The sequence below is a fragment of the Sapajus apella genome, unplaced genomic scaffold (genome assembly GCF_009761245.1).
Source record: "Sapajus apella isolate SASKATOON/1434 unplaced genomic scaffold, GSC_monkey_1.0 scaffold83, whole genome shotgun sequence".
In the NCBI taxonomy this organism is placed as follows: Eukaryota; Metazoa; Chordata; class Mammalia; order Primates; family Cebidae; genus Sapajus; species Sapajus apella.
The window spans coordinates 6,560,970-6,574,009 of NW_022437023.1; the positions used below are offsets into that span (position 1 = coordinate 6,560,970).

The following is a 13,040-nucleotide window of genomic DNA, read 5'->3' on the forward strand; positions in this document are numbered from 1 at the left end:
TACCATGCTGTTTTGATCACTGTGTCTTGCAGTGTAGTTTGAAGTCAGGTAGCATGATGCCTCCAGCTTTGTTCTTTTTACTTAGGACTGTCTTGGCTATGCAGGCTCTCTTTTGGTTCCATATGAAGTTTGAAGTGGTTTTTTTCCAGTTCTGTGAAGAAGGTCATTGGTAGCTTGATGGGGATAGTGTTGAATCTGTAAATTACTTTGGGCAGTTTGGCCATTTTCATGATGTTGATTCTTCCCAACCATGAGCATGGGATGTTTTGTCATCTGTTTGTGTCCTCTCTTATTTCCATTGAGCAGTGGTTTGTAGTTCTCCTTGAAGAGGTCCTTGACATCCTTTGTTAGTTGTATACTGAAGTTTTACTGGGACCAATTGTGTCTTAGATTAGAGTCATTTCGGAGAAAGTGTGTCTCAAGGGGCACTGGAAAGAGTCAGTTTGTATTATGACAGTCTTCTTAATATTGTGCTTGTACTCTTCCCACTTGTCAAACTTGTTCTTAAAACAACTATGGATCAGTGATTGTCACTGCCAATGATTTGTCTGCAGGACTCTTTATAGAGAAGTGGTTCTCACACCTGCCTCCACAGTAACACCACCTGGGGAGCTTTTAACACATACCACTGCCTGGGGCCCAGGAACAAGTGTATCAGAATGTCTAGGGACAAGCCCTCTAGAGTCCACACAATCAAATTTCTTTTTTCTTTGTTTTACTTTAAGTTCTGGGATTCGTGTGCAGAACATGCAGGTTTGTTACATGGGTATACGTGTGCCATGGTGGTTTGCTGCATCTGTCATCTAGGTTTTAAGCCCTGCATGCATCAGCTGTTTGTCCTAATGCTCTCCCTCCCCTCGCCCTCCCAACCCCTGATAGGCCCTAGTGTGTGTTCACCTTCCTGTGTCCATGTGTTCTCATTGTTCAACTCCCACTTGTGAGTGAGAACATGTGGTGTTTGGTTTTCTATTCCTGTGTTAGTTTGCTGAGGATGATGGCTTCCAGCTTCATCCATGTCCCTGCAGAGGACATGATCTCATTCCTTTTTATGACTGCATAGTATTCCCTGGTGTATATATACCACATTTTCTTTTTCCAGTCTATCATTGATGGACATTTGGGTTGGTTCCATGTCTTTGCTACTGTAAATAGTGCTGCAGTAAACATACATGTGTGTGTGTCTTTATAGCAAAATGATTTATATTCCTTTGGGTACATACCTAGTAATGGGATTGCTGGGTCAAATGGTATTTCTGGTAGTAGATCCCTGAGGAAGTGCCACACTGTCCTTTACAATAGCTGTGGAGAAATAGCCATTGTTACACTTTTGGTAGCAATAAATTTTCTTAAAAGCTCCCTTGGTCATTCTAATGAGTGAAGAACATTGACCTTGGACCTTTGCTACCCAGTATGTGGTCCACCAGCCAGCAGCATCAGTATCACCTGGGAGCTTGATTGAAATGCAGAATCTCAGTCTCCACCTTTGACCTACCCACTGAATCCGAACGTGCACTTTTGGTACATCCTCCTCCCCAGGGATTCCCATGAACATGAAGGTCTGAGAAGCCCTGACTTAAAATGAAGCTGGTACCTGGGTTCCACCTCCAGAGATTCTGACTTTATTATCTGAGCTGTGTGACTTGGGAATTGGGAATTTTAGATGATCCCTGGTTGTCTCTGATTTTCAGCAGTTTAAGGTTCCTGCCTTACAGCAAAGAACCAGGAAAGGTGCTTGGTGCATTTTTATTCAACTGGGTTGACCAAACCTATCTTCGTTTAATGATTTCTGACCTTTGGTTTAATTTACCAATGAACTACATTTGCTTCTCATTTGGGGGAAAAACTGCCTGTCGTAAACTCGTGGCAGGAACATCATTTCTCCTCATCTTCAAAGATGCTACTGGCAAGCTTAGTAACTGATTAGACAGGAAATACTGCACAGCCTTAGGCCTATTGCATAAGGACCAGTTCATTTATTAAAGAAAAGAAAACGTTGCTTATTTTTAGTATAAATCATTGCAGAATACCAAACAACTCCTTATAAATTTGAGAAGAGCAATCTTCCTGATTAGCTATTTCTTTCTTCTTTTCTAAGACCTTATATGAAATGATAAAGCACTCTTCAGCTTTCCTTAAGCCAGCTGATTGCACAAGTCAAACAACAGCCATGAGTGTGTTGAACGGTTGGATTTCTACTATTATAGGAATGAACACAGAACAAGTGTTACTTTAGACCTGAGTTTCCAAAGTACAATCCTAGCTTAAAAGGGAATTTTTAGAAAGAAAGAAAAGAAAACAGGAAACTGTATTGTATTGGGAAGAAGCCGGGGGGAGATGAGAAAACAATTTGGATTTTGTGTGTAGGAGGTAGTGGGGGGTAGTTGTCTATAACTTTCATTAAGTGCTTTTCTTCTCTTTCTAAAGTAGACTGCAGGCTTTGGGTTGGAAAACCCCAGGTGGATGGGGGCCAGAAACCTGATGCTGCTACCTTTTTATCTGCCTTTACAGTACTGTCCTCTTCCCCCAGCTCCTCCCTGACCTCATGGACCAGGCCTCAGACCTTCCAGCTAACTGCCTCCTATGAGGCACTACTCTGATATCAGCCTATAACTGAGGGAGCTGGGGTCCAGGCTTGGTGACCAACCCTTCTCAGCCCACTCAATCCGGGTGTTTCCTACCTGCAGGCAGGAGGAGGCAATACCCTGTCTGCTACCATCAGCCCCTTCCAGAGCCCACCTGCCTGCTCTACCCTGCCTAGCTGGGCCCTGCCCAGTTCAGCCATATCCTGCCTTGTCCCATGCCAGCCATGGGCTGGCATGGCTGCACTCAGCTTCTCTGGTAAGCGTAGACTCAAGAAACCTCTGGGGTCTTATTTTCTGGTCATGTGATCCCAGGGACGCACATGTTCCCCTTGGGTGTCTGAACAAAAGGGCATGGGAGGGCCACACCCCTGCAGTCTTGCTCTGCTGATGTAGTGGGCAGATGCCAACCCCCATGCCACCCTGTACTGTGGACTCTGAAATCAGCAGAGTAAGCATTTTATAAATTGTATTTTAGATACATGTTTTAAACGTGTGATTTTTTATAAAGGAACAAGCTTGACAAATGTTTTAAGAATTCATTATGCTTTATCGGCTTGAGGGGGAAGAATTTTTTTAAGCATCTGACTCAGACCACACGTAACTCAGATGTTTAAATAATCAACTCGCCCATTTTCATGTGGGTGGTTTAATCTCATGAAGAATAGAAGGTTACTATTATTGAAGACTTTCCCCAACTTTTGGTTTCTCCCTTTGGAGTCAAACATATGAATCATTTTTTTCACCACTGATGATTAAAATTTGGTTTAGGAATTATTAAAACTAACTTGTGCCAAAACAAAAGTAGTGATTTCCAGTTCTTATAAAGAAAAATGTATCAATAGTCTTTAAAAATTATAGAGGCTTCAAAAAACCATCTTTTCATTCCATTAGACTTGTTATCAGTCTACAAGAAAGATGGCCACTCCTTTTTTAAACTCAATGAAGAACTCATTGGATTCACTACCCTTTGAGTGCCACAAGGATCATGGTCTCTTTAGGAAGCAGAAACAAAACTATCGAGACTTGAAAAATATGTATCTTCTCTATGTTCTCTGAACATGGGAATGGCCTATTAACATTTCCTATCCTTCACTCTCAGGCTGCAAATATATTTAACATTTTCCTTTCTTAATAGTACAAGGTAACATAATTATGTTCTAGAGTCCACCTCCTGGCACTCCTAAGCATTAGGAGGTTTATGGTTGAAGTTCAGCTGGCCCACATCATTCCCATTAGGAAGTGCCTCTCCCCATTAGAGTGAAGATAAGAAATAGTCTCTTCTTATTCACAATAGAGTTTTTCAGAGCTCTGATGATGGCTGAAGTCTTTGAAGTAGGTGTGCTTCATAAGCTAGAATCCATCTCTATTCTTCTCTGGCACCTATGACATTGTCTTGAGGGCCACAAGGAGTGAGGTCAAATTTGCAGTTTAGCTGGAACTTTAAATGTTATAGAAAAATTCAATTATTCAACTTGTGCAAATGAATGGTTAAGACCCGGATTCATGCCTTGTATATTATGACCTTGTAGATTCATAGATCAGTAATGAATCTTAAAGTATCATAAAAGAGGACTGATTTAATTCCAAGTTTACATAACCCTACTAGGACATACAGTGTTTAATACATGGATGCATACTTAAATTAAATGGTGAAAATGATATTTTCATGGAGTGCCTTAGAATGGAGAATTGGTTTCATTATTTTGGCCATATATATCATTGACTGAAAAACACACAAAATGTTTTACTCCTAAAGTGTGGGAGCCTCAATGTTTAAAATGGAAGTTGCCTGGCACAGTAGCTAGCATCTGTAATCCCAGCTACTCAAGAGGCTAAGGTGGGAGGATCACTTGAGCCCAAGAGTTTGAGACTAGCCTCAGTAACATAGCAAGACCCTGTCTCTAAAATAATTTTAAAAAGGAAGTCGACATAATCGCATGCTGATCCAATCCCCTCAAGTGACTCCACATAGAGCACGGGCATTGACCAGCAGCAATTGCTGCCAGGCAAACTTCTGCTACATTTCTGGCCTCCTGTACGTAACATTTGGTATCATAACACCAGTCTTTCCTACTAGGCACTCTCGGCTCCATGAAATGATAGCTTTTTAGGAATCTTCTATGAAAGTCCTTCACTCAGCTGCTTTGGTTGGTCGGTCGACCTTTCTTTTGGGTTAATGCAAAAGCCCCTATTTGCCACCCCAAATCCTATTTTCGGGGGCGCTCTGAGTAAGCTTTTCAAGATGAAATACAGCCAAACGATGTGAACTTTCATTTAAGTTTTCAGTGGCTTCTGTCTATCTACAGAATCAAGTCCAAACTCTGACCCTGAAAAATCACTCCTCTGTCTTTTTCTAACCTTATCTGCTGTCACCACCTGCAACCTCTCCCAGCCATGCGTGTAGGTGCATGTGCTGTTCCTTACCTGGAATTGCCCCATCTGGCAAACTCGTATATAGCTCTCAAGAGTCACCTTCCACATCATTTTCTCAATTACGCTTTCCCTAAGTTGATTCCTGAGTAGTTAACTTTGTTCACGCCTTTGTTCATGATGACAACGTTGTGTCAATGTCCAGCATCCTTCCACATTCCCTCCAGACTTAGCTTCTTATTTCTGTTGCCAGGCTGGAGTGCAGTGGCACTATCTCCATTCACTGCAACCTCTGCCTCCCGGGTTCAGGCAATTCACCTGCCTCAGCTTCTTTAGTAGCTGGGACTGCAGGTGCCCACCACCATGCCCAGCTAATTTTTGTTATTTTTAGTAGAGATGGGGGGGGGGTTTCAACATGTTGGCCAGGATGATCTCGATGTCTTGACCTTGTGATCCGCCCACCTCAGCCTCCCAAAGTGCTGGGATTTACAGGCATGCGCCATCACACCCAGCCGCTGAGCTTCTTGAATGTGGGGCCCGTGGAAGGCCTCTTCATCTCTGTGGTCATCCCACATGGTGCAGGACTTGGTACACGGTGGCCACTTCAGCAAGATTTGAGAGATGAGTGAAAGCATGACCATATGAGTGCCTCTCCAAGTGTCTCATTTAATAATGGGGAGAACTTGACTCTCAGTAAAGCCAGGCTAGGACCTGTTCTTTCTTTCCAACTCCAGGAGATCTCGACTCAGTGCTTATAATTATGCCTTGCATCTCTCCCCTCCCCCCACTCCCATTCAAACCCAGTAAAATGTTATTACCTTTGTGTTGTTTTGTGCATACGTTGGTATGTGCTGGTTTGGTTCTCCGAGCTCACTAATCTAGTAGGAACATGCACATTCCAAAATTTTTCTCACTGGAGAACTTTATGATTTTTAATATTTACAGGAAGGTCAAAATAAAATATGTAGGTCACAAATATGTTTTCTTAAGGTTTTGAAGTCCATTTTGAAGTTTAGGATATTTTTTTCTAACATCGATTGTTACTCTCCAAGAAAGGCTTATCTTATTGAATTGAATGGCATGGTTTGCAAATATCAGCTTTAAAGAAAAGCCACAATGTACAGAACTGCAGATTGTCTTAAAATCACTGTATTATGCACATTAAAACATGTAGCTTTTTTTTTTCCAGGGTGATTGCTTTGTCTGGTTGAATTGAAAGTCAGGTTTTCTATTTTGGCATTGTGCCTTATTTCTCTAGACTAAATGAAATTGTTCCATTATAGCAAATAGAAGCTTGATAATGGTTTGATTCAAGTCTAATTGGAATGCTGTTCTCAGAATATTTCACCATTCCGATCTTATTCTCCGATACTGTATTTTCAAATAGAGACTATGAGCTAGAACTGGGTTAAAAGCCTTTAAGACTTGAGCAGCTGAAATCCCAGGAGAGTTTCAAACCAAGGCCCAGCCTGAAGCATAAAGGGTGCTGCTTTCCTGCTGTCAGCAGGCGAGAAAGATTTAGCTCATTGCAGGTCCCCACAGAAACAAACGCTGAGAGAAATGTCTCCCCTGGGGTTTGGCCTCAACTCCTTTTGAGATGAGCCTGTAGTTTGGAGATTGATAAGCAAATAACACTTAACATTGCTTCCTCCTTGTTTTTAAAGTGGATTGCAACAAGGTATCAACATCCCTTCTTTTTTTCTTTAAGGCTTCCTCACAGCGATGAGGCAAGAAGTGACCCGTGCCCACAAAGGCTGGGCACTGGACACTGTGACCATCCACAATGAAGTTCTGCGACAGACCAAGGAGGAGATCACGTCACCCCCTGGGGTAGGCATTGCTGGAAAATATCAGGGACCGTTCTGGAGCCAGAGCTGAAGTTTCAAGTTCTGCTTAAACCTGAGCTATGAGTGCCTTGGTTAGGTCCATGTGCTTTGCAGCGAGGGTTCCCTCCATTATAAGCAGGGGATCTTAGTGCCAAAGCCTCCCCCATCTGCCGGAGTGGAGGATGAATGACAAGGTCTAACAAGCTCTTGGAACTACTCAAACCACATTTCCACAGCATTACAAGTTATACTTGTGTTTGCTAGAAAGGCTTTTTGGCCAGGTGGTGGTGGCTCATGCCTATAATCCCAGCACCTTGGGAGGCTGAGGCAGGAGGATCACTTGAGCCCAGGAGTTCAAGATCAGCCTAGACAACACAGGGAGATCCTGTCTCTACCAAAAAAAAAAAAAAAAAAAAATCAGCCAGTACTGGTGGCATGCATCTGTAGTCCCACCTACTTGGGAGACTGAGGTGGGACAATTGCTTGAGCCCAGGAGGTTGAGGCTGCAGTAAGTAATGATCACACCACCAGACTCCAGCCTGGGTGACAAAGTGAGACTCTGTCTCAATAAATGAATGAATGAATAAATGGGGCTTTTTCTACACATCTCCAGTTACTGCTGTGGGCTACTCACAGATTCTACTGTAGGCAGCAGAGCAGTGCTGAGGGCAGCAGAGATGAAGGGGACTAGCAGGCTGAAGCTGAGGGACAGTTCCAGGGGTGTCCCCTTCAAGCTTCGAGTGGAAAGGCACCTGGCTGGGGGAAGAGCCCCCACTGCCTGGACACTGATCTGCTCAATGAATGTGGGCAAATTCTGTGGCTTTTTTGAGCCCTAATGTCTTCATTTGCAAAATGAGCATAATAATTCAACTTTATTAAAGGTAGTTGTGGCCAGGCATGGTGGCTAACACCTGTAATCCTAGCACTTTGGGAGGCTGAGGCTGAGTAATCACTTGAGGTCAGGAGTTCCAGACCAGCCTAGCCAACATGGTGAAAGCCTGTCTCTACTAAAAATACAAAAATGAGCCAGGTGTGGTGGTGCGTGACTATAATCCCAGCTACTCGGGATGCTGAGGTGAGAGGATTACTTGAACTCAGGAGGCGGAGGTTACAGTGAACCGAGATCCTGCCACTGCATTCCAGCCTGGGTGACAGAGAGAGACTCTGCCTCAAATAAATAAATAGTTTAAAAAGGGAGTTGTGAGGATTTAAATCTGATCATTTACACGTGGTGCTGGACCCCACGTAGACTCTCAATAAATCAGTCTCTCTTTCCCTTTCTCTCATTTGTCAAGTAAGGGGGCTAGACCAGATGATTTCCAAGTTCTAGCCAAGTTCCCTGCCACCTTATAATGAGGGCCGCCTTTCCTTCAGTTTCCTGTATTGTCTTCCTCATTCTTGGCTGAGGCCTCACCAGAAGCACCTTAACCTCCAGATTCCTACCAACGATCTCTTCAAGGCAATTTCAGAATTCCTCCAGCCTCTCCCCATTATGCAACACCAGAATCCCTTCCACATCTTTAGGCATTTGTGACCGCAGCATCCTGCTACCTGGAATCAAAATCTGCGTTCTGTTCCAAAGGCTGTCATAAGAAAGTAGCATTACCCTGGGTGGCTAAAAACAACAGAGGTCTATTGTCTCACTGCTTAGGAGGCCAGAAGTCAAATCAGGGTAGGGATGGATTCTGCTAGAGGCCCCAAGGCAGAATTTTGTTCTAAGCCTCTCTCTTGGCTGCTGGTGGTTACTGAGGATCTTTGGCTTTCCTTCATCATTCCAATCTCCACCTCCATTCTCACATTCGTCTCTATAGGTGTATATATATATATGTGTGTGTGTGTCCCCTCCTCTTCTTATAAAGTTACCAGTCACATGGGATTTAGGACCTACCTTAATTCACTATGTCCTTACCTAAACAATGTGTGCAAAGTCCCTATTTCCAAATAATTACATTCCAAGGTTCCGGGTGGACATGAATTTTTGGGTGACACTATTCTATCTACCATACCTTCTCACTGACTTTTTAAGGTTCGGAGGCTGAACGCACCCTGGAGAGGGATGTAATTTACCATACGATGGCTTTTAAGTGGCTCCATTATTCATGTAGTTCATTGTCACCCACTGAGTTAATGGTGGTAACCATATGTCCTGATTTTCTGAGACTGCCCATGGCTTTACTGTCAAACCATGTGCCTCAGTTTTGGGTTCCAAAAAAATACGGTCCTTACACTGTTAGCCCACACTGGGGGGGATCCAAAAAACACTCTGCAGCGAATCACACTGTCTTTTATTCATGAACATTTACTTCGTCTGGTCCGAACCTCACCGGAAATGGAAACATAGTCACCATCTTCTATATTTAACTATTTGGTGAGCTGGCATGATTGTTGGAGCCTCCCCTGTGATTCTCCTTCAGCCTCTCTTTTTTTAGTGAATACACGTTCTGTGGCTACCCACTGCCTACAGGATCCAGTTTAAACTTTTCAGCTAGCACCCAGATCCTTCCATGGTCAAGCCCTACCTTATTTTACAACCATTGAGTCCTCTGATAAAGGAGATACTGGAGCTCTTCCAGCTGCCCTGCCTTTCTTTGTAGTGTTATTCCTGCTTGTGATGCCTACGCTCTCTCCTCTTTCCAAACGCAGCCCCTGCTTCAAGGCCATCAAGGCCCATCTGCAAAATTAACATGATAATTCAACCTTATTAAAGGTAGTTGTGGCCAGGCACAGTGGCTCATGTCTGTAATCTCAGCGCTTTGGGAGGACTACTTGAGGTCAGGAGTTCGAAGCCAGCCTGGTCAACATGGTGAAACTCATCTCTACTAAAAATGCAAAAATTAGCTGGATGTTGTGGCAGGCACCTGTAATCCAGGCTATTTGGGAGGCTGAGGTGGGAAGATTGGTTGAACTCGGGAGGAGGAGGCTGCAGTGAACCGAGATCCTGCCACTGCCCTCCAGGCTAGGTGACAGAGCGAGACTGCGTCTCAAATAAGGCCATCCCCTCTACAGAGGCCCCTAAGCACTCCAGCCACAGAGACCTTGCCTCAGAAGTCACTGCCCTCACCCTCAGAACAGTTCACTGGGCACTCCCAGTAGCAAGTGTGTGCTGCTATTCAATTCATAACTTTACAAATTTTTCTGCACCTTTGCATTTTATGTTCCCGATTTAATGGTGAGGACCCCCAGGGCAGGGCCTATTGCATGAGAGAGACACTGGGGAGGGTGGCCAGATGCTGGCTGCTAAGCAGCACTCCCCACCCATGCCCCTGCCATGCTTACCCTGGCTCTACCATGCCTGGCCTCTGGGGGCGCTCTGACTCTCCCACTAGCTGGGCCTGGCTGTGAAAACCTCACTTCATCTGTGACTGAGATGAAGTAGAGACACAGGTTGGCTTGACCAGTGGCAGGCTGAGATCCCACATGACACCAGCTCCAGATCCTCTTCCATGCTCCCACCTTCCACCAACTCAACCCAGACCTTTCAGAGACTTTCACCTTCCTGTAGAGGTGATGTGGTGCTGCTGGCTAAGTCTGATGCTTAAGCACGCCACCCTCACACTTAAATAACTAATAACACACAGGAACATTTCTACAGTGCTCATAGCCTCAACACAGGCTGCAGGAGAAAACTGGGCTCAGTATTTTACTAATGCAATGCGCCTGGTGGTGCTTTCTCCCTCTGGTAGTGTTTTAAGACTGGTGTGTGTTTTATTTCCAAACTGACAGCCTTTATTACACTCATACCCATTTTGTAGCACCTAGTTTGAAAAATAAATCCTCTTACCTTATGCTTGACCCTTCCAGGAAGGCGTGTATATTTATGGGCTATACATGGATGGAGCAGCCTGGGACAGACGGAATGGAAAGCTCACGGAATCCACCCCCAAGGTGCTCTTCACACTGTTACCTGTGTTGCACATCTTTGCCATTAACTCCACGGCACCCAAGGACCCCAAGCTGTATGTATGTCCTGTTTACAAGAAACCCAGGCGAACTGACTTGACCTTCATCACTGTGGTGTATTTGCGAACAGTGTTGTCCCCGGATCACTGGATCCTGAGAGGAGTGGCCCTTTTGTGTGACATCAAGTAAGTTCAGTTCCATCTGCTGACGGCACCAGAAGCCACACGGACAGAAGCACGGATTCCTGTGCTATTGAGGGACTCGGTGATGTGTGTGTCTTTTCTCCCCAATAATTGCTTAATTACTCCTTCTAAATTAAAAAGTTGATGTTCTAAAATTGCTAGTGTGTGTGTTTTCCTCACATACCAATATTCAAAAAGATGACTCTAAATGAATGCTTTTTGTTCCAGGAAACCGTATTTCATTATAATTACTTTTTAAAGATAAAACCCTGTCTGGATGTTACAACACTTTGGAAGCTTTGAATTTTAAAAATCTGAAAGTGTTGATATGTTTCATCCTAAAAAAAGTCTAGTAGTTGACAACTTTTCCCTCAAGTAGGTACCAATTTCCCTTGAATAAAATCTAGCCATGTCTATGTTTGTGCTAATGTGTCATCTTTTGTTCTTTTGAGTTTGGTGTTCTCTCTGTGCTTCTGAAGTGGAAACTGAAGAGATCCAGCCAGTATTCCTCAGTAGTACAGCTGTTGAGTATGACGTGCTTACGACAGCAAATCACTGGGATGGCTTTTCTTGTGATTTATTTTAATTTTATTTTATCTTGTTTTATTTTAATTTTTACTGCTTTTGAGGCCCAGAGAACAAACTCTCCTGCGCTCCCTCCCAACTCCAATTCTGCAGGGGATAATGAAACACATTTCTAGGCAGCAAATGGAGAAGGGAAAAACAACCCCTATCAAATGAAATTAGGTTACATGCTGAATGTCTTAAAAAGCAAAGCCTTTAAAAAGTGAAGCTATTTCTTACTCTGTAGCTAGTCTGAAACTCAGTTCGAACCTTGATTTCCTGCTAAAGGAAATTGTCAATTTAACAAAACAGATGGGGTCCTATATTGAATGCTCACGCAGCTTCAGGACAGTGAAGAAGTGTCTCTACCAGTCTTCTCATCTAGAATCCTCGTGCCTGCCCGCAGCTAAACGCATGAGCCTCACTCCTTCTGACTATTCTGAAGGAGGGGACGTTTCAAGTTGCCTTGTTCCCCTCTCATCCTTCTGCCACCTTGATCAGGAATGCTGATGGCAGACAAAACCAGGCAGCCAAGCAATAGCCCAGCTAAGGTTGACAGAAAAGACCCCAGAGAACACTCCGCCACAGTCTAGTGCACTTTCAAAGAGTAGAAAACACATTATGAAATGCAAATCGTAGCAGTGGCCTCTGGTATTTTCCTGATATCGATTCAATGTCAAAACCATAGAACTTTAAAAAAATAAAGGCAGTTTGAAAAATAAAGTAGCCAAGCTCCTGACCCAAGTGTTTTAGCACTTTCCCTGGCCAACACATACACTAAAGTAAGGATGGCATTCTCGGGAAAGAATGTCCTCCTGAACTGAGACTAGAATTTAGAAGCACCTGCCAGTCTGGGTAGGCACAGAGAAATTTAAGCACCTTGACATCATAGCAAACCAAACTGCATGTTCCAAAATAAAACACACATGTCTTATTGATAGCCCTGTCCAGCTGCTAAAACAATTGAAGAGGCCGGGCGCGGTGGCTCAAGCCTGCAATCCCAGCACTGTGGGAGGCCAAGGTGGGCGGATCCCGAGGTCAAGACATCGAGACCATCTTGGCCAAGATGGTGAAACCCCATCTCTACTAAAAATACAAAAATTAGCTGGGCATGGTGGCGCGCACCTGTAGTCCCAGGTACTCAGGAAGCTGAGGCAGGAGAATTGCTTGAACCCGGGAGGCTGAGGTTGCAGTGAGCCGAGATTGCGCCACTGCACTCCAGCCTGGCGCCTGGCGACAGAGTGAAACTCTGTCTCAAAAAATAAAAAAACAATTGAAGGCAAAGGCATAGTTGAGACCCCTGGATATCCTGACAGATTTTCCAAGAATAACAATTACATTCAGTGTTCTCTAATGACTTGAAGTCTTGTGGAAAACTGGGAAAAGAGGTGAAGAGGATGTAAATCTGGCAAAGATCATTGATCAGGCCAGTTAAAGTCACACATGTGCCATTTCCTGGGAACTCTCTGCTGTTGCTGGTTACTTTGCACTACATCAACACAGAAGAGAGAGAGATGGGCTTTAAGGCCCAGCAAGGATGGGCACCAGGCACTGGGGCAGTTCCTCAGAATGGTCTTCTTTCTGGTGAGTACTTCCCAGCTATCCCTAATTCTGCC

At 44.1% G+C, this 13,040-nt stretch overlaps 1 protein-coding gene across 1 annotated transcript in view; it reads left to right on the forward strand.

Annotated features, from left to right (window-relative positions):
* Positions 1–11,015, forward strand: part of DNAH8 (dynein axonemal heavy chain 8) — a 353,446-nt gene extending 342,431 nt beyond the window's left edge. The window contains exons 91-92 of the mRNA XM_032253336.1: positions 6,661–6,782; positions 10,580–11,015. Coding sequence (XP_032109227.1) covers positions 6,661–6,782; positions 10,580–10,867 — 410 coding nt within the window. The 3' untranslated portion in view covers positions 10,868–11,015. The remainder of the gene's footprint in view (positions 1–6,660; positions 6,783–10,579) is intronic.
* Positions 11,016–13,040: the final 2,025 nt, after the last annotated feature.